The sequence below is a fragment of the Chiloscyllium punctatum genome, chromosome 18, assembly GCF_047496795.1.
Source record: "Chiloscyllium punctatum isolate Juve2018m chromosome 18, sChiPun1.3, whole genome shotgun sequence".
NCBI classification, from domain to species: domain Eukaryota; kingdom Metazoa; phylum Chordata; class Chondrichthyes; order Orectolobiformes; family Hemiscylliidae; genus Chiloscyllium; species Chiloscyllium punctatum.
Window position 1 is genome coordinate 89,095,947 of NC_092756.1, and position 21,851 is coordinate 89,117,797.

Sequence of the window (21,851 nt, forward strand, 5' to 3'; positions counted from 1 at the left end):
GCCATTTCCTGGACCACTCTCCCAAACTGTCTAGATCCTTCTGCAGCCTCCCCACTTCCTCCGTACTACCTGCCTGTCCACCTAACTTTGTATCATCTGCAAACTTTACTAGAATGCCCCCAGTCCCTTCATCCAGATCATTAATATATAATGCGAACAGCTGTGACCCCAACACTGAACCCTGCGGGACACCGCTCATCACCAGCTGCCATTCAGAAAAAGAACCTTTTATCCCAACTCTCTGCCTTCTGTCAGACAGCCAATTCTCAATCCATCCCAGTAGCTCACCTTGCTCAGCAGCCTCCCTTTTCAAAGGCATTTTGGAATTCTAGATAGACCACATCCACTGGGTTTCCCCGGTCTAACCTACTAGTCACCTCTTCAAACAATTCCAACAGGTTTGTCAGGCATGACCTCCCCTTACTAAATCCATGTTGACTCGTTCTAATCAGACTCTGCTCTAAGAATTTAGAAGCCTCATCCTTAATGATGGATTCTAGAATTTTACCAACAACTGAGGTTAGGCTAATTGGCCTATAATTTTCCATCTTTTGTCTTGATCCTTTCTTGAACAAGGGCATGTAGCCCTTACACCTGCCATGCTCATGGAAGATTCTGCAGTTTTAATCTAACATTGCCCTCAGCACTGGGGAGGTCAGGTGGTTTAAAAAGGAGCCTGTATTTTGTATTACAGGACACAATGAACTGTTCCCACACATCTTAAACTGTCCCTGTTGCCCATTTTGATGTAGGAATAGGCTTTTTCAAGCATTCTCTTGGATGAAAGAGATTACACTCACCTCTTGTGTGACCATATCCCAATCCAATCTTGCCCCTGATGTCCTCTGTACTCCATCCTCTGAGGAAGAGGTCAGTTCTGTATTTGCAGCAAACAATAGTTCTCAATATGATTCTGAATTGGGGGAGGGTGGGAAGGCTCTGTCCGGACCCTTAGAAGCAGCTGAAGCCTGTTGTGCATTGAGTATGCAACAGGATTATTGAACAGAGCCCAGGAAGTGAGCTTGCCCTTTGCAGGGCAGGGCTGGTATGGATAGACCACTCAACCCTCTCTCTGACTATTGTGGGCAATTCTGCACTCCTTACCCTAGGAAAGTTATTGTGAAAACCAAAAGAGTTCAGGAAAAGATTTGAAGATGTTGGAGGACTTGATCTCTGAGGAGAGGCTGACCAGGTTGGGGCTGCTTCAGAGAGGCTTATTAAACCAGAAGTAGTGTGAATAATCCAGGTAGTTTTTCACAGGGTGGGAAAGTTCAGAACTAGAGGGTCTAGGTGTAGGGTGAGGGGGGGAAAGATTTGAAAGGGGCCCATGGGGCAACTTCTTATCATAGATCGGTGTATGGAATGAGATGCCAGAGGAAGTGGAGGCAGATACAACTACAACATTTAAAAGGCATCTGACTAGGTACATGAATAGGAAGGGATGTGGGCCAAGTGCTGGTAAATGGGACTGGATTTATTCTGGATTAGTGGTGCTGGAAGAGCACAGCAGTTCAGGGAGCATCCAATGCGCAGTAAAATCAACATTTTGGACAAAAGCCTTTCATCAGGCATTCTGCCTGTTCTCCTGAAGGGTGGAGAGATAAATGAGGGTGGGGGTGGGGAGAAAGTAGCATAGAGTACAATAGATGAGTAGGGGTGGGGATGGAGGTGATAGGTCAGGGAGGAGAGGGAGTGGATAGGTGGAAAAGAGGCAGGAAGGACAATTCATGGGGACAGTGCTGAGCTGGAAGTTTGGAGCTAGGGTGAGGTGGGGGGGAAGGGGAAATGAGGAAACTGTTGAAGTCCACATTGATGCCCTGGGGTTGAAGTGTTCCGAGGCGGAAGATGAGACATTCTTCCTCCAGGCGTCTGGTGGTGAGGGAGCGGCGGTGAAGGAGGCCCAGGACCTCCACGTCCTCGGCAGAGTGGGAGGGGGAGTTGAAATGTTGGGCCACGGGGCGGTGTGGTTGATTGGTGAGCGTGTCCTGGAGATGTTCCTTAAAGCTCTCTGCTAGGAGGCGTCCAGTCTCCCCAATGTAGAGGAGACCGCATTGGGAGCAACGGATACAATAAATGATATTAGTGGATGTGCAGGTAAAACTTTTGATGGATGTGGAAGGCTCCTTTAGGGTCTTGGATGGAGGTGAGGGAGGAGGTGTGGGCGCAGGTTTTACAATTTATCAGGCTCTCTGGTCAGCATAGACAAGTTGGAGCAAATAGTTTGTTTCTGTCCTGTATGACCCTCACAATGCCAGCATTCTATAGATCCTGTATAAAACACCTATGGCTAATAATAGTGACTAGAGTTACTCAAATCCTCATCTGTTCAACAGGCAGTTCGTCCTCATCTCGCTCGAACTCAGGAATCCTTCCCAGCGCATTGGGACGATTATTTCTTTCACTACTACTACCACTTTCACTCAACAGCCACATGTTCAGCCAAATAGTTATCATTAACCATTCCTGGGCTGTAACTGCAGCCTAACTTGCATTTTACACCTGATATACCCCACCAGCTCATAGTCGCCACTGAGGACAAGTCACAGTAAATGGTTTGAAACAATTAAAACTTTCACCTTTGCCCAGACGATGCTGAGTCCGTCCCATTGTCTGACTGTCCTGAATTGGACCCAATGCTCCATTAGTGACTGGTCTGCCAGTAAAAGTTAAGTTCCCTTAGAATAAAATCTTCCTTTGTGATGACTGGGATTGTGGTTCAAACTTGTGAAAGCAGCTGGCAAAGATGATGGGCTGAATGGTCTCTTCTGCAACGGACCAGTTGTGTCAACAGATCCTGTAGCCCAAGCACACTGATCCCAATGGGAGCTTTATTTATATTAAAATACTTTACCTGTTCCACAATCCCATTAGTAGTAATGTACCAGGGAGATGGGGCAATAAGTATTTCTGCCATGTTATTCCAACACCTTCACCCTCCCCCCTCCCCTACATAGCTCCGGCTCGAGGTAGAAGGAAGGGGTTCCCCCACACAGTCTCAGTAACTCCACTGATACCAGAAAGAAGAAATGGTCACAGCAAATTGACCAAAACCATCTATCCATGCCATGTCAGCTCAGATAGAAGATGGTGTCAGCAGTGAGGACTGGCCAATTATAAAACCTAACTCCAAAGCCACAGTGCACTCCTGCTGTACTGACCTTTGACCCTGCCAGTCCCAGCCTGGTAAAGCTCAGTGTATAATTTCACACCAACAATATTTGAGAAACTGTGTTCAAACAATTTCTGAACTGATCCTGACCCTGGATAAGGTCAGCAGCTGCACTCTACAAAAGGTCACAGGCATCTCTTTTCTCCATGTGAGGCAGAGAGAGAATTAGTGTGAGGTTTGAGAGTAACTGCTCCACCAGCCTGAGGAGCTAGGAGCTCCATGAATTCCCACGGCTGGGACAGGGATTGGAGCCGTTCTGTGGGCTCCTCGCTGCGATCACCCAGGTAGCCCCCCCCCATCTAACTGAACCAGCCCATCTCCCCTCTTCTTCCTGCCCCCTCCCATTAGAGCCGATATTGTCTCAATGTGCACAGCAGCACAGAGGAATTGGGCTGAATGGTCAGTGTCTGTGCTGTTCACTCAATGTAATTTGATGTGCACCTGCCAGAAAATGCTTCATCACAAACTCTCTGGTTATCCTTCACACCATGAATAACTCAATATGGATATAATACAATGGTGGGCACCAACATGATTCCAGTAATTAATTCAAGGATGATTAGACATAGACATCGCTGAGATATTCAGGTCACTGGGGTTTGGTTTATAAATAGAGCTTCCTGTGTCTTGTGAAATCTGCAAGGTAATCACAGAAGGTTCCATCATTTGTCCATTTATCATCAGTTGCCTCTATTGGGTGAGCCCATAAACATACTATTTCTGTTGCTTTATACCAACTGAAAACCTTCCTGAAAATGATGCTCTATTTTCCATTGATCTGCCAACACTGCTCTTGGAATGTTAGGGGAATATGCCCCTCAGAGTCACAATCCAATATAACTCTGCCAATTGGCTTCAGGCTTCTCTTCATATACTGTCCCACATGGTGTCAAAATGAGGAGTTACAGAATGTTTTACATTAGTGTCAATTTTCCTGTCATTTCTAGTTCAGACCCTTTCTGAATTTGCCCTTGAGAAGGAGGTCAAAGGTCCATCAGCAATTCCATCATCAATGAGTTGTTAATTCTGATTGGTTCCTGAGTTCCAAAATGTCATCCTGCGCTGATTCAAATCTGATTGGATGTGGCTGCTGATCAATTGATTAACAAGAGTGATTGGTCATACTGATGATGTCATTGAATTACAGCTTAATTCCTGGGGTATAAAGTCGATGGGAGAGGGACTTTGAGTATAGTTGGTGTGGGTTGGTGGTAGTTTGGTGAAGGCTTTATTGGTAAAATGGCTTCCCAGGTTTGTCAAAACTATCACCAGGATTGTGAAGCTGCTGTTAACAAGCAGATTAACCTGGAGCTCACTGCCTCCTATCTCTATCAGTCTTTGGTGAGTGTTGTTTTGGTTTAAAGTGACATCTAATTATGGAACTGGAATACTTCACTAGCTGGACTGTTCTTTATCTCCTGCCCCTTGAAGTGAAATGGTTAAGGACAACCTCCTTTGACCCTGAGTCCATCAGGAAGTAGTCAATATGTGCTGTCCTTGGGAAAAGGTGGATCCTGTGATGTGGTTCCCTGAGCAGTCTATCCATGTCATTTGATGGAATGACTCCTCATGAGAACTTTCCAACCAGCACCAAGATATGGCTTGGCTGTTGATAAGGATAATGCCTGAGATCTTTCATGTGCCTGGTGTGTCTGAGTGCTGCTTCTGAAGCAGCTGAGGGGTCTGTACAGACTCATCTTCTGAAATGCTGCTTTTCAAAAGAAGCATAGGGAAATGCTTGTGGTTTGTTTAATTATAGTCAGCTCCAATGTCTGTTTCATAAGCTACTGTAGAGAGCTGAACTAGTGACTATGTATAGGAAGGTTATGAATAAAATACTATAACTTAAAAGGCACCTGTTTAGGAAGTAAATTCCACTTCCTTATGGAGAAAGGTATGTGATTTAGAGTCCTTTTTAGATGTGATGTGATGGGATGGATTGTTTTCCTTATGTGATGTTCACCTCTTCCTTAACACTCCTTTTTTTTTTTTTTGCCCATTACACTCATTTTGGTCACAGACAATATTATATTGGTTTCTTCTAGTTGATTACTTGTCCTAAGTAGTTACACAAGCTTGAATTGTTAACTGTACCTTCATTGGGCTGTGGGATAGATAATTGATCAGAGCTGTAAATTTTCTCTGGGTTAATCATAACATTCATTGTCTGGACACAATTTGGGCTTGTTGCCTTTCCCAGGGAACTGGGTAATGGAGTGACTCAGTACAGTGAGGAGAATTGGGTTTGGTGAATGGTGACATCTAGTGGATTAATGTTGGCACTCTAAAGCTGTGCCTTTGGGACCAAAACTTCACTTTGCCGTGAAAGGTATCATTTCTGCAAGTTCTGTATTGGATTTCAGTTCATCTACCCAATGGTTAACCTTCCACTGAACAGGACATTAGGTGAGAGACTGTTCAATCTATCTGAGGAAATAGAAAAGATTTGCTGCTGAACATGGTCTGATCAGAGAGCAGCTGGGGAAGGGCTGGTTCTGGCTTTGAGATGTACAATTGGGGCCAGTGATGTGTTAATGGGATGGAAATGGTTCTCTTTCAGATGTCGTAACTTGACCGGGATGATGTTGCCCTGCACCATTTCTCCCAGTTCTTCAAAGCTCAGTCCCAGGAGAAGCAGGAACATGCAGAGAAGCTGCTGAAATTCCAGAATCAGCGTGGAGGCAGAGTCCTCCTCCAGGATGTGAAGGTGGGAATGTGGGGGTGGGGGACAGGGGGTTGTATGGCTGGAGAGAAAATGGCTCTCAATGTGGCTTCAAGTCAGTGGCAGGATTTTCACCTCCTGAAAGAGGAGTTTTGCCTGTCTGATCTCTCTGTACTGGCAAAGATTATACACAGAATAATGTACCCTAACTTACAGGGGGATATTTATGCTATCTCCTAATCCAACTGATCAGTAAGATCATTCCCTGAACATCTAGTTTCAGAGTACAAGTGGGCAAGGTGACCTCCAATATCTGGTAATTCTTCTACCCTGATCCTTAACTGTCCTTTGTTTCCATGTTTCAGAAGCCAGAGAGGGATGAGTGGGGTAACGGTCTGCAGGCAATGCAGGTTGCCCTGGATCTGGAGAAGAATGTGAACCAGAGTTTGCTGGATCTACACCAACTCGCCACTGCCCAGACTGACCCTCATGTAAGCTTCACCTCTTCATTCTTATCTCTGCCAGACCCTCAGGGCAATACTTCAGCGTTCCTGGAAGCAGGAATCCTGACTGTACAACATTCAGGATTCCTTAATGTTGATACAACTGACCTTTCATCCATCTCAAACGAACTGCAACAAAGACAAACTGCTGGTGAAACTGACTAGATCTGGCAGTGTCTTTGTGAAATTGGGTAACCTTCCTTTACCTACAAAGGGCCATGGGACCTGAGACAGGAATCTTGTTTTGCTTCATATGCTACCAGATCTATTGTATTTCTCGAGTCCGATGCATTTCATTCTAGTATTTCCATAAATGGAGCACTTCCATGAGCCAGTGTTTATAGATTGGAGATCCACTCCAGGGGGACAAATGGTGCCGAGTGCACTGTGGGTCCCAAGAGCATTGGCGGGAATTGTTGCTGTTTGAGTAGGGATGTACCCTCTGGAATCTGGCCAATGTTTATCATGTACTTGTCAGCAAACTGCCCAGTCACTGTGGGATCTTGCTGTGTATGCTGACTACTGCATCTAGTATCTGTGAACCTAATGTGGTGAATTGTATATCACCATCCACTGAATGTTAGTCTCTATTTAGCAGCCTTTAACTGGTCAGGTGAGGTAACTTGGGAGAACCCCAGGCTTCATCTTTACATCAAGCAGTTTGAATGTTGGAGAATGAACTAGATAGGAACTGATCACCCTACATTCTGACTATTTTAATATCTGTCTGCTTTCCTTCCAGCTGTGTGACTTCCTGGAGACTCACTATTTGGATGAGGAGGTTGAGATCATCAAGCGACTTGGGGACTACATCACCAACCTGAAGCGTCTGGGAGCCCCTGAAAATGGGCTGGGAGAGTACCTGTTTGACAGGCTCTCACTGGAGGACAGCAGTTAGTGGGGCCTTTGACTGCAGTCTTTGCCTGTTTTTGTATCCAACTCCTTCAGAGAATTTTTCAAGAAAGCAGCAACTTGTACTGAAGAAATGAATGGGAAATAAAGATCACTTGCTCTCTCCTACTCTGCTCTAATCAGTGGCTTTAATTTTCAGTTCATATCTTCTGACGGTCTGGAATCTATTCCAAAATCACTAGTCTATACAATTCCAATAGTGATTACACTGGAGCTGTTAATTTAGGGGTTTAGTGCTTTTTTTTTTTATTCCATTCCTTAGCACAAGTGCAGTTTTAATCAGACCTCCTTTCTTTACCTCCTTTCCCCTCCTTTTCTCCCCCCCCCCCCCCCCCCCCCTCAGCAATGGGGAGGTCCTGGTGGTGAAAACTGAGCCTGAATTTTGTATTACAGGACAAAATGAACTGTTCTCTCAATCACTTGTTGCCCACTTGATGTAGGAATAGACCTCAAGCATTCTCTTGGAGAAAATAGATTACACCCACCCGTTCTGTAACAATATCCTATCTGGCCCCTGATGTCCTACATCATCTGAGAATGAGGTCAGTTCTGTATTTGTAGCAAACCATAACTCTCACAGCAATTCTGAATTGGGCTGAGGGAGGGAAAGCTCTGTCCAGATGCTTAGTATCTGTAGCCTCTTGGTGCATATTCATAATACCCAGGGTTACTGAACTGATCCAGGCAGTGGACTGCTTTGGACAGGCCACAGAACCCTCTTACAAACTGTTGTTGGCAACTCTGGTCTCCTTACCATAGGAAAGGGGTTGTGTGTCTTGAAAGGGTTCAGGAAAAGATTAGAGGATGTTGGAGGGCTTGAGCTATAGGGAGAAGCTGACTAGGTTGGGGGCTGATCTATAGAGGCTTATTAAATCAAAGTGGTGTGAATAATCTGCTCCTTTTCACTAGGTGGGAAAGATTAGAAAGGGGCATATGGGGCAACTTCCAATCACAGACCGGTGTATGGAATGAGTTGCCAGCGGAAGTGGAGGCTGCTACAATTATAACATTTAGGTACGTGAATAGGAAGAGATGTGGGCCAGGTGCTGGTAAATGGGACTGGATTTAGTCAGTCTATCTGGTCAGCATAGACAAGTTGGAGCAAATGGTTTGTTTCTGGGCTGTATGACTATTCTATAGATTCTGAATGAAACACCTATCACTAACTATAGTGACTAGAGTTACTTAAATCCTCATCTGTTCAACAGGTAGTTCCTCCTCATCTCACTCTAACTCAGGAATCCTTCCCAGTGTGTTGGGATTATTATGGTTTTTCACTACTCCTACCACTTTCACTCAACAGCCACATGTTCTGCCAAATAGTTATCACTTATCCATTCCTGAGCTGTAACTACAGCCTGTCTTGTATTTTACACCTGATATACCCCACCAGCTCGTAGTAGGCAGAGGTCACTGTGAGTAAGTCATAGTAAATGGTGTGAAACAATTAAAATTTTACTTTTGCTCAGACAATGTAGAGTCCATCCATTGTCTGACTGTCCTCAATGGGATACGTTGCTCCATTATTGACTGGTCTGCCAGTAAAAGTAAGTTCCATTAGAATAGAATCTTCCTTTGCGATGACTGGCGTTGTGGGTTCAAACTTGTGAAAGGAGCTGGCACAGATGATGGGCAGAATGGTCTCTGCAATGTGCCAATAGATCCTGCAGCACAAGCACACTGGTCGTAATGGAAGCTTCAATTATATGAAAATAGTTTACCTGTCCCACATTCCCAGTAATAGTAATGTACCAGGGAGATGGGGTAATAGGTATTTCTGCCATGTGATTCTAACACCTTCACCGTCCCCTACCGATCTCCTGCTCAAGGTAGAAGGAAGGGGTTTCCCCACACAGTCTCAGTAAATCCACTGATACCAGAAAGAAGAAATGGTCACAGCAAATTGACCAAAACCATCTATCCATCCCATGTCAGCTCAGATAGAAGATGGTGTCAGCAGTGAGGACTGGCCAATTATAAAACCTAACTCCAAAGCCACAGTGCACTCCTGCTGTACTGACCTTTGACCCTGCCAGTCCCAGCCTGGTAAAGCTCAGTGTATAATTTCACACCAACAATATTTGAGAAACTGAATTCAAACAATTTCTGAACTGATCCTGACCCTGGATAAGGTCAGCAGCTGCACTCTACCAAAGGTCACAGGCATCTCTTTTCTCATTGTGAGGGAGAGAGAGGATTAGAGTGGGGTTTGAGAGTAACCTGTCCACCAGCCTGAGGAGGTATGAGTTCCATGAATTCCCATGGCTGGGACAGGGATTGGAGCTCCTCGCTGCTATCATCCAGTTAGCCTCCTGTCTAACTGAACCAGCCCATCTCCCATCTTCTGCCGCCCCCCTCCCCCCTCCCCCCTCCCATTAGAGATGATATTGTCTCAATGTGCACAGCAGCATGGAGGAATTGGGCTGAATGGTCAGTGTCTGTGCTGTTCACTCAATGTAATTTGATGTGCACCTGCCAGAAAATGCTTCATCACAAACTCCCTGGTTATCCTTAACACCATGAATAACTCAATATGGATATAATACAATGGTAGGCACCAACATGATTCCAACAATTAATTCAAGGATGATTAGACATAGACATCACTGAGATATTCAGGTCACCGGGGTTTGTTTTATAAATGGGGCTTCCTGTGTCTTGTGAAATCTGCAAGGTAATCACAGAAGGTTCCATCATTTGTCCATTTATCATCAGTTGCCTCTATTGGGTGAGCCCATAAACATACTATTTCTGTTGCTTTATACCAATTGAAAACCTTCCTGAAAATGATGCTCTATTTACCATTGATCTGCCAACACTGCTCTTGGAATGTTAGGGGAATATGCCCCTCAGAGTCACAATCCAATATAACTCTGCCAATTGGCTTCAGGCTTCTCTTCATATACTGCCCCACATGGTGTCAAAATGAGAAGTTAAAGTATGTTTATATAAGTGTCTTTTTTCCTGTCGTTTCCAGTTCTGACCCTTTCTGAATTTGCCTTTGAGAAGAAGGTCAAAGGTCCATCAACAATTCCATCATCAATGAGTTGTTGATTCTGATTGGTTCCTGAGTTCCAAAACGTCATCCTGGGCTTATTCAAATCTGATTGGACATGGCAGTTGATCAATTGATTAACAAAATTGATTGGTCATCACTGATGATGTCATTGAATTACAGCTTAATTCCTGGGGTATAAATTCGATGGGAGAGGGGGTTTGAGTATAGTTGGTGGTAGTTAGAAGGCTCTATTGGTAAAATGGCTTCCCAGGTTTGTCAAAATTATCACCAGGATTGTGAAGCTGCTGTTAACAAGCAGATTAACCTGGAGCTTACTGCCTCCTATCTCTATCAGTCTTTGGTGAGTGTTGGTTTGGTTTAAAGTTTCATCTATTTATGAAACTGGAATGCTCCAAGTAGCTGGATTGTTCTTTATCTCCTGCTCCTTGTGCTGTAATGTTTAATAGCAAAACCCTGTTGGAAAGTGTTTAACATATGCTGTCCTTGAGGCAAAGAAAGTGGATCCTGTGATGTTTCCCTGAGCAGGCTATCAATGTTATTTGATGGAATACCTCCTCACCAACCTGTTCCAACAAGCACCAAGATATGGCTTGGCTGCTGATGAGAAGGATAGTGCCTGGTCTGTCTGTGTCTGTTGTTTGTAAAGCAGTTGAGGGGGGGCTGTACTGACTCACATCTTCTGGAATGTATCTTTGAAAAAGAAGTGTGGAGGAAACTTTTTTTGCTTGTCCTGAGCAGGTCTTTACTCCATGGTTTGTCCCTGGGGTTGTGCGCTGAGAAACACTGACTTGGTGTGGAGGACCATCAACTGTGAAAGATGCTCTTGGTCTGGCTGAAACTTCCAGGTCAAGGTGTTGAATCTGAATGTGTAGATAGCTTTAGGGCAGCTCTGAGGTACTGAGGGCAGTTGCTGCCAAGGTGCTGAGGGGGAAGATCACTAAGATCCTCATGTTAAATGGGGGTCTGTTTAGTTATTGGGCCCTCCTGGTGTCTCAAATGTAAGTAGGGATGATGTAAAATGCCTGTGGTTTGTTTATAGTTAATGCCCATCAGTTTCATGTGATACTGTAGAAAGCTGAACTCCTAGTTCCTATCTATAGAAAGGTTATAAATAAAACTTAAAAGCCACCTGTCTATGAAACTTATTTCCTTGTGAAAATTAGAGATTTCACCATTAGAGTCCTGTAAGGTGTGATGGGTGGAATGGTTTCCTTCTGTGCTGATGTTCACCTCTTGCCCAATTCAACAATGTTGGTCTAATAGACAGTATTAAGGTTTTTTTTCTTGTTGTTTACTTGTCCTAAATATGTAACAACTCAAGCTTGTATTAATTGTACCTTCACTGGGCTGTAGGATAGATAACTGACCATTCAAAGATCTGGAATTTTTTTTCTGGATTAGTTATGACATCCATTGCCTGGACACAACTTGTACTTGTTGCATTCCCCAGGGAGTGACTCAGTGCAGTGAGGTGAATTGGGGTCTGAATGGTTACCTCCAGTAAATTTAATGTCTGGCATTCTAAAGCTTATCCTTGGGTCTGTGTCTCCTGCTAATGGAACCATCATTCCAATGTTGGGACACTGCAAAGATTGTTCCATTAGCAGAGACCAGGATCCAAGGGTGCAGCTTTTAAAGGGAGATCTTTTTTTGACCACATGAGAAACTACTTTGGTTGGAGGTGAATCTCTTAGAATTCATTGCCACAGAAGACTGGAGGCTGGATCATTCTGTAAACTAAACTGTTTTTCTCTCAAACCCATTCTCTGCTTTATCCTTAAATCTTGATCCTCCTGATAATCCAGAACCCATCCGCCATGTTTGAATGGAGTGGACGAAATTGCCTCCTATCTTGTCTTCAAAGACAAGAGCCTGTGTCACCCAGTTGGGTTTTAAACTTGCTGTGTAATCACTTTCTGATACCAGCTGTGTATATCTAGACTCTTCCTTTTATGCAAATATCTAGGTGACTTGTGGTTCAGATGGAATGTAAAAATGTTGGTTACTGTTAGCATTCTTGCTTTGAATTGAGTAACATTTTACTACCTTCCTATAACCTGTCCTTTTTTTTTTCCCCTGGAGAAAGTTGAATATTGGTCTTTTTTTAAAAAACTGCACCTTTCCCACTTCTGTAGTATTTATAAAGCTCTTGATCATTCTTTCTCGATGTTTCTTTTCTAGTGGTCAGTTGTATCCTGGCTAATATTTCATTTCCCAATTCATACAAATGATGCCTTGATATTATAATGGTATGAGACCAAATCTTGACTCTGCCACAAAAGCTATCACTCCTACTAGTTCTGTATTGGACATCAGTTCCACTACCTACTGGCCGGTGGATAAATCCCCAGGATCTGATCAGGTGTACCCAAGAACTCTGAGAAACTAGAAGTGATTGCTGGGCCTCTTGCTGAGATACCTGTATCTCAATAGTCACAGGTGAAGTGCTGGAAGACAGGAGGTTAGCTAATGTAGTGCACCTTAAAGCTGGTAAGGACAAGCCAGGGAACTAGAGACCACTCTGTTGTTGGAGAGAATCCTGAGGGACAGTTTATATTTGGACAGGCAGTGAATGACTTTAGGGATAGTCAACATGGCTTTGTGCATGGGAAATCATGTCTCAAACTTGATTGAGGTCTTTCCTTGAAGGAAGAAAAGGATTGAGGGCAGTGTTAGATGTGATCGATATGGACTTCAGTAAGGTGTTTCCCAAGGTTCCACACAGGAAACTGATTAGCAAGGTTAGATCTTATAGAATACAGGAAAACTAGCCACTGGATACAGAACTGGCTCAAAGGTAGACAGAGGGTGGCGGAGGGTTGTTCTTCAGACTGGAGGCCTGTGACCAGTGGAGTGCCACAAGGATCAGTGCTGGGTCCTCCACTTTTTTTGTCACTTAAACAATTAGATGCCAGCATAAGAGGTACAGTTAGTAAGTTTGCAGATGACTCCAAAATTGGAGGTGTAGTGGGCAGTGAAGAAGGTTACCTCAGATTACAAAGGATCTTGACCAGATGGGCCAATAGACTGAGAAGTGGCAGGTGGACTTACATTTATCTGAATTAAACGTGCAGCATTTTGGGAAAGCAAATCTTAGCAGGACGTGTATACCTTTAATGGTAAGGTCCTTCTTTGTTGCTGAACAAAAACCTTGGAGTGCAGGATCATACCTCCTTGAAAGTGGAGATGCAGGTAGATAGGATAGTGAAGATGTTTGGTTTGCTTTCCTCTATTGGTCACTGTATTGAGTCCAGGAGTTGGGAGGTCATGTTGTGGCTGTATAGGGCATTGGTTAGGCCACTGTTGGAATATTGCGTGCAATTCTGGTCTCCTTCCTATTGGAAAGATGTTGTGAAACTTGAAAGGGTTCAGAAAAGATTCTACAAAGATGTTGCTAGAGTTGGAGGATTTAAGCTATAAGGAGAGGCAGAACAGGCTGGGCTGTTTTTTTTTCCCCTGGAGTCAGAGGCTGAGGGGTGACCTTATGGAGGCTTACAAAATTGAGGGGCATGGGTCAGATAAATAGGCAGTCATTTTCCTGGAGTGAGTCCAGAACTAGAGGGCATTGGTTTAGGATGAGGGGAAAGATAGAGGCCTAAGCGGCAACCTTTCACACAGAAGGTGGTATGTGTATGGAATGAGCTAATAGAGGAAGTGGTGGAGGCTGGTACAATTGCAACACTTAAGAGGCATTTGGATGGATATGTGAATAGGAAGGGTTTGGGGTGATATGGGCTGGGTACTGGCAGGTGGGAGTAGATTGGGTTGGGATATTTGGTTGGCATTGATGGGTTGGACCAAAGGGTCTGTTTCCATGCTGTACATCTCTGACTCTGTCCTATTCAATGGAAGGTTAGTCATTAGGTGAGAATCTTTGATTTACCTGAGGAAATAGAAAAGGAATCTTGCTGAACATAGTCTGATCAGACAGCAGCTGGAAAAGGGTTGGTTCCAATTGTGAACTAGAATTGGGGCCAGTGATGTGCTAATGGGATGGAAATGGTTCTCTTTCAGATGTCGTACTTTGACCGGGATGATGTTGCCCTGCACCATTTCTCCCAGTTCTTCAAAGCTCAGTCCCAGGAGAAGCAGGAACATGCAGAGAAGCTGCTGAAATTCCAGAATCAGCGTGGAGGCAGAGTCCTCCTCCAGGATGTGAAGGTGGGACTTTGGGGGGAGAGGAGGGGAGAGATAATGACCTTCCATGTGGCTTCAAGTCAGTGACAGGATATTCACACCCTGAAAGGGGGGCTGTGCCTGTCTAATTTCTCTGTACTGGTAAAGATGACACACAGAATAATATGTACCCTCTTAGAGGGGTGTTTGCTATCTTGCTGATCAGTTGGATTGAGATTGTTCCTTGAATGCCAACTTTGAGTACAAGTGGGCAAGGTGACAGCAGACCTCAATAGCTGGTAATTGTTCAGGTCTGATCCTTAACTGTCCTTTTTGTTTCCATGTTTCAGAAGCCAGAGAGGGATGAATGGGGTAACGGTCTGCAGGCAATGCAGGTTGCCCTGGATCTGGAGAAGAATGTGAACCAGAGTTTGCTGGATCTACACCAACTCTCCACTGCCCAGACTGACCCTCATGTAAGCTTCACCACCTCCTCATTCTCCTCACTGCCAGAGCCTCAGGGCAACACTTTACACTGGCCTGATCATTGCAAAGACACTCAGACCAATTAGGGAACCAGTACTGTTGTATATCACTAAACTCTAGTATCATACATCAATATCAAATGAACATGAAATACATTTGACATTTAAAACTAAACTTGCATTTCACTGGCTTTACCTCTAGTGAATGTTCTAACTTGAGCTCAATGTTAGATTCAAGCCCCACCCCCTGGGCCTTTACAGTGAGTGTTTGTACTACAATGAACTGCTAAAGATGTCCTGTTCCTGCCTGTCTCTCCTCAGTTGCTTTACCTGAGGGGGTGCAATGCCCTGTGGACTCTGGTCTACTTTATCCTGCATCTTGATGGCAAAATCACATCCACTCACTTGTAGGAGTTGGCTAACTACTGCATTGCTATCTCAATGACTATAGTCCAAATAATTCCTTCCACAACACCGGTCTCTCTCAACATTCATACTACCTGGTAAACTGTTAGAATGTTCAGTGATGTAACCTGGGAGAAATGTAATGTTATGGTTTAACTTTGACATGAGGCAGGAAACCACTTCAACATTGTTTCTTTACAGCTTATTCTCCAATCTTGTAATATCTGATACACTCTCTCTCTCCCTTCCTTCCAGCTGTGTGACTTCCTGGAGACTCACTATTTGGATGAGGAGGTTGAGATCATCAAGCGACTTGGGGACTACATCACCAACCTGAAGCGTCTGGGAGCCCCTGAGAATGGGCTGGGAGAGTACCTGTTTGACAGGCTCTCACTGGAGGACAGCAGTTAGTGGGGCCTTTGACTGCAGTCTTTGCCTGTTTTTGTATCCAACTCTCTCATAGGGAGAATTTCTACAGGAAGCAGGAATTCTTACTGAAGAAATGATGGGAAATAAAGATCATCTGATCTTGCCTACTCTGTTCTAATCACTGGTTTTAATTTTTCACCTTGTATCTTAAGGTTTGGAATCTGTTCCAGAACACTCTAGCCCATCCAGTTCCAACAATGATTACACTGGAGCTCATGATTTGGGGGTTTTGTGCTCTTTTAATTCCATTCCTTAGTCACAAGTGTAGCTCTTACACCTGCTGTGCACGTGGAAGATACTGCAGTCTTAATCTGACATTCCCCCTCAGGTGGTGAAAACTGAGCCTGTTTTATATATTCCATGACAAAACCAACTGTTCCCATACCACCTATGCTGTCCCTGTTGCCCACTTGATTTTGGAATAGGTTTTTTCCAAGAATTCTCAGAAAAGAGATTCCACCCACCTGTTCTGTAACAATACCCCAATCCTACCTTGCCTCTGATGTTGTCCATCCTCTTCTCGAGGAAGAGTCAGTTCTATACAGTGGATTTGCAGCAAACAATAGTTCAATCAAATTCTGAATCCTCAAGTGGGAGGAGGCTCTATCTGACGCTTTAGAAGCAGCTTTAGGATGTAGTTTCATAGTCATCACAGGGTTACTGAACTGATCCACGAAGCGAGCTGCTCCTCTTACAGGGCTGGTATGGATAGGCCACAGAACCCTCTTACAGACTATTGTGGGCAATTCTGATCTCCTTTCCATAGGAAGGATGTTGTGGAACTTGACAGTTCAGGAAAAGATTTGAGCATGTTGGAGGACTTTAGCTCTGGGGAGAGGTCAAATCGGCTGAGGCTGTCTCAGGTTTCTAAAATAATGAGCAGTGAGAGTAGTTGGGTCACTTTCTTAGGGTGGGAGAGTTCCAAACTAGAGCCTATAGATTTAAGGTGAGGGGAAAGATTTGAAAGGGGGCCCATAGGGCAACCTTTTTCTCAAATTGTGTAGAATGACTTTCCAGAGGCAGTGGAGGCTGGTATAACTACAACATTTAAAAGGCATCTGACTAGGTAAGTGAAGCAGAAAGGATGTGGGCCAAGTGCTGGTAAGTAGGACTAGGTTTATTTAGGCTCTCTGGTCAGCATAGACAAGTTGGAGTAAATGTTTTGTTTCTGTCCTGTATGACCCTCACAATGCCAGCATTTCTATAGATCCTGCATGAAACATCTATCGCTACTGAGTGACTTGAGTTACTCGATCATCTGTTCAACAGGCAGTTCCTCCTCATCTCCCTCTAACTCTGGAATCCTTCCCAGAGCATTGGAGCAATAGAATTTTCTTTCACTACAACTTCCACTTTCACTCAACAACCACATGTGCTGCCTAACACTTATTACTTATCTATTCCTGGGCTGTAACTACAGCCTCATCCTGCATTCTACACCTATTATACCCCACCACCTCACAGTACGCAGGAGCCAGTGTGGACCAGTCATAGCAAATGGTTTAAAACAGTTTAGGGCAGGCACGGTGGCACAGTGGTTAGCACTGCTGCCTCACAGCGCCAGAGACCTGGGTTCAATTCCTGCCTCAGGCGACTGACTGTGTAGAGTTTGCACATTCTCCCCGTGTCTGCGTGGGTTTCCTCCGGGTGCTCCGGTTTCCTCCCACAGTCCAAAGATGTGCAGGTTAGGTGAATTGGCCATGCTAAATTGCCCGTAGTGTTAGGTAAGGGGTAGATGTAGGGGTATGGGTGGGTTGCGCTTCGGCGGGGCGGTGTGGACTTGTTGGGCCGAAGGGCCTGTTTCCACACTGTAAGTAATCTAATAAAACTTTCACTTTTTTGCCCAGACAATGCTGAGTAGAACAATACAGAACAGGCCCTTCAGCACTTGATATTGCATTGACTTGTGGACTATTCTCGCTCCCTATTTTTTTTTTCCCCTCCCCTCCACACCACCCCACCCCACCCCACACTATCACAAAATCATCCATGTGCTTATTTAAGGATTGATTAGGGAGATTTAATGTGACTGAGTTGACTACACTAGCAGGTAGGGCATTCAATAACCTTACCACTCTTTGCATAAAGAAACTGCCTCTGACATCTGTCTTAAATCTATCACCCCTCAATCTGTAGTTATCCCCCCTTGTACACACTGACATCATCATCTGCAGCGGACAAAGACTTTCACTATCTACCCTAGCTAATCCACTGATCATCTCTTATGTTTCTATCAAATCCCCGCTTAGCTGCCACCTTGCCAATAAGAACCGGTTCAAGTCTCTCAGCCTTTCCTCATGCAAGCTTACTTGCAGCCCAGGTAGCATCCTGGTAAAGCTCCTCTGCACCTTTTCCAATGTTTCCCCATTGAGGACCAGACCTGTACACACTACTTCAAGTGTGGCCATACCAGCATTTTGCACAGTTGCAGCATGATATTGTGGCTCCGGAACTCAATCCCTCTACCAATGAAACCTCACACACCGAATGCTGCCTTAACAGCACTAGCGACCTGTGTGGCAACTTTCAGGGATCTATGTACATGGACTCCAAGATCCCTCTGCAAATCCACACTACCAAGAATCTTTCCATTGACCCAGTACTCTGCTCTGCCTTCCTGTTGTTCTTCCCCAAAGTGCGTCACCTCACACTTAGCTGAATTGAACTCCATTTGCCACATCTCAGCCCAATTCTGCAGTTTATCCAAATTCCCCCTGCAACCTGTAACATTCTTCCACACTGTCCACGACTCCACTGACTTTAGTGCCATCTGCAAATTTACTAATCCATCCACCTATGCCTGTGTCTCAGTCCTTTATAAAAATGACAAACAGCAGTGGTTCCAAAACAGGTCCTTGTGGCACACCGCTAGTAACCGGACTCCAGGCTGAATATTTTCCATCAACCACCACTCGCTGCCGCCTTTCAGGAAAGCCAGTTTCTAATCCAAACTACTAAATCACCCTCCATCCCATGCCTCTGCATTTTCTCCAACAGCCTACCATGTGGAACCTTATCAAAGGCTTCACTGAAGTCCATGTATACCACGTCAACTTCCCTACCCTCATTGAAGTCCCAGGTACCTATCCATGCTGCAAGCTCACCTACCTCATTTCAGATACTTCTGGCGTTGAAGTGGACACACTTCAAACCACTTTGCTGTCTGCCAGCACATTCCTGTGATCCTGAAATCCTGTCCCTATCCTTCCCAACTCCCATCCTCCCGTGCACTGCAACTACACCTCCAGTTCCCATCCCCCTGTTGAGCTAGTTTAAACCCACCCGAATAGCACCAACAAATTTCCCATCCAGGATATTAGTACCCCTCTAGTTCAAGTGAAGACCGTCCTGTTTGTACAAGTCCCACCTGCCCCAGAGTGAGCCCCAGTTATCCAAAAACCTGAAACCCTCCCTCCTGCACTATCCTTGCAGCCACATGTTCAGCTGATATCTCTCCATATTTCTTGCCTCGCTGTCACGTGGCACAGGTAACAATCCAGAGATAACAACTCTGTTTGTTCTAGCTCTCAGAATCCACCCTAGCTCCCTGAAATCCTGCCTTACATCCCTATCCCTCTTTCTACTTATGTCACTGGTACCTACATGGACAACAACTTGAGGCTGGTCACCCTCTCCCTTCAGGACCCCAAAGATACGATATGAGACATCACGGACCCTGGCACCTGGGAGGCAACACGCCAACTGCGGGTCTCATTCATTCCCTACAAACCTTCTGAGTCTCTAACTATTGAGTCCCCAATGACTAACACTCTCCTCCTTTCCCTCCTACCCTTCTGTGCAACAGGAACAGGCTCTGTGCCAGAGACCTGGGCCCCACTGGTCCCCCTCAACAGTATCCAAAACGGTATACATGTTTTTCATGGGAACAACCACAGGGGATCCCTCCACTGACTGTTTTTTACCCCTTTGAACAGTCACCCAGCTTTCTTCATGCCTAGGAGTAACTACTTCCCTGTAACTTTTATCTATCACAGCCTCTGCCTCCCAAATGATCCGAAGTTCATCCCGCTCCTGCTCCAGTTCCCTAACACAGTCTGGGAGGAGTGAGAGTTGGGTGCACTTCCTACAGATGTACTTGGATGGGACACTAGTAGCGTCCCTCACCTCAAATATCATGCAGGAGGACCATTGCTCTCCCTGCACTGCCACCCCCGCTAGTCCCCTTATCACAAAGTAAAAAAGAAGAGACGCTTACTTGATATGTCCCTGGTCTTTAAGGTTAGAGGAGGTGGTTGGGTGGGAGGTCCTACAAAGGTAGGGTCTCGGGTTGAGAAAACACTGACTTATATAGCTGGATGGGAATAAAAATAAGAAGTTCCTCCTTTCCCAGTAACCTCTGCTCTCTGAGTACACTCCCATTGTCTCACTGTCCTGAATTGAATACATTGCTCCATTAGTGACTGGTCTGCCAGTAAAAGTTAAGTTCCATTAGAATAAAATCTTCCTTTGTGATGACTGGGGTTGTGGGTTCAAATTTGTGAACGCAGCTGGCACAGATGATGGGCCGAATGGTCTCCTCTGCAACAGACCAATTGTGTCAATAGATCCTGTAGCCCAAACACACTGATCCCAGTGGGAGCTTTAATTATATTAAAATACTTTACCTGTTCCACAATCCCATTAGTAGCAATGTACCAGGGAGATGGGGCAATAAGTATTTCTGCCATGTTATTCCAACACCTTCACCCTCCCCCCTCCCCTACCTAACTCCTGCTCGAGGTAGAAGGAAGGGGTTCCCCCACACAGTCTCAGTAAATCCACTGATACCAGAAAGAAGAAATGGTCACAGCAAATTGACCAAAACCATCTATCCATCCCATGTCAGCTCAGATAGAAGATGGTGTCAGCAGTGAGGACTGGCCAATTATAAAACCCAACTCCAAAGCTGCACTCCACTCCTGCTGTACTGACCTTTGACCCTGCCAGTCCCAGCCTGGTAAAGCTCAGTGTATAATTTCACACCAACAATATTTGAGAAACTGTGTTCAAAACATTTCTGAACTGATCCTGACCCTGGATAAGATCAGCAGCTGCACTCTAAAAAGGTCACAGGCATCTCTTTTCTCCATGTGAGGCAGAGAGAGAATTAGTGTGGGGTTTGAGAGTAACTGCTCCACCAGCCTGAGGAGCTAGGAGCTCCATGAATTCCCATGGCCGGGACAGGGATTGGAGCCGTGCTGTGGGATCCTTGCTGCTATCACCCAGTTAGCCCCCTGCCTAACTGAACCAGCCCATCTCCCCTCTTCTGCCCCCACCCTCTCCCCCCATTGGAGACGATATTGTCTCAATGTGCACATCAGCACAGAGCAATTGGGCTGAATGGCCAGTGTCAGTGCTGTTCACTCAATGTAATTTGATGTGCACCTGCCAGAAAATGCTTCATCACAAACTTTCTGGTTATCCTTAACACCGTGAATAACTCAATATGGATATAATACAATGGTGGGCACCAACATGATTCCAGTAATTAATTCAAGGATGATTAGACATAGACATCGCTGAGGTCACTGGGGTTTGGTTTATAAATGGGGCTTCCTGTGTCTTGTGAAATCACAGAAGGTTCCATCATTTGTCCATTTTCTATCAGTTGCCTTTATTAGATGACCCATAAACATACTATTTCAGTTGTTTTATACCGACTGAAAACTGTTTCCCAAAATTGATGCTCTATTTTCTATGGTCTGCCAACACTGCTGTTGGAATGTTAGGGGAATATGCCCCTCAGAGTCACAATCCAATATAACTCTGCCAATTGGCTTCAGGCTTCTCTCCATATACTGTCCCACATGGTGTCAAAATGAGGAGTTAGAGTATGTTTGACTTTAGCGTCCATTTTCCTGTCATTTCCAGTTCTGACCCTTTCTGAGTTTGCTCTTGAGAAGGAGGTCAAAGGTCCATCAGCAATTCCATCATTGATGAGTTATTGATTCTGATTGGTTCCTGAGTTCTAAAATGTCATCCTGGGCTGATTCAAATCTGATTGGACATGGCAGCTGATCAATTGATTAACAAGAGTGATTGGTCATCACTGATGATATCATTGAATTACAGCTTAATTCCTGGGGTATAAATTCGATGGGAGAGGAGATTTGAGTATAGTTGGTGGTAGTTAGTAGGTTCTATTGGTAAA

The 21,851-nt window shown here is 44.8% G+C and overlaps 1 protein-coding gene and 1 pseudogene across 1 annotated transcript; both read left to right on the forward strand.

Moving 5' to 3' along the window:
* Positions 1 to 4,408: 4,408 nt before the first annotated feature.
* LOC140489066 (ferritin, middle subunit-like) lies at positions 4,409 to 7,232 on the forward strand (annotated as a pseudogene).
* Positions 7,233 to 10,503: 3,271 nt separating this feature from the next.
* LOC140488970 (ferritin, middle subunit-like) lies at positions 10,504 to 15,682 on the forward strand. The gene is made up of 4 exons (XM_072588197.1): positions 10,504 to 10,605; positions 14,280 to 14,426; positions 14,732 to 14,857; positions 15,527 to 15,682. Exons 1-4 carry the CDS (start codon positions 10,504 to 10,506, stop codon positions 15,680 to 15,682), a joined length of 531 nt encoding a protein of 176 aa, XP_072444298.1.
* Positions 15,683 to 21,851: the final 6,169 nt, after the last annotated feature.

Coding starts and splice junctions, on each gene's coding strand:
- LOC140488970 (XM_072588197.1), top strand. CDS start 10,504: ATGGCTTCCCAGGTTTGTCAAAATTATCACCAGGATTGTGAAGCTGCT. Junction 14,427..14,731: donor TCCTCCTCCAGGATGTGAAG/GTGGGACTTTGG, acceptor TCCATGTTTCAG/AAGCCAGAGAGGGATGAATG. Junction 14,858..15,526: donor CTGCCCAGACTGACCCTCAT/GTAAGCTTCACC, acceptor CCTTCCTTCCAG/CTGTGTGACTTCCTGGAGAC.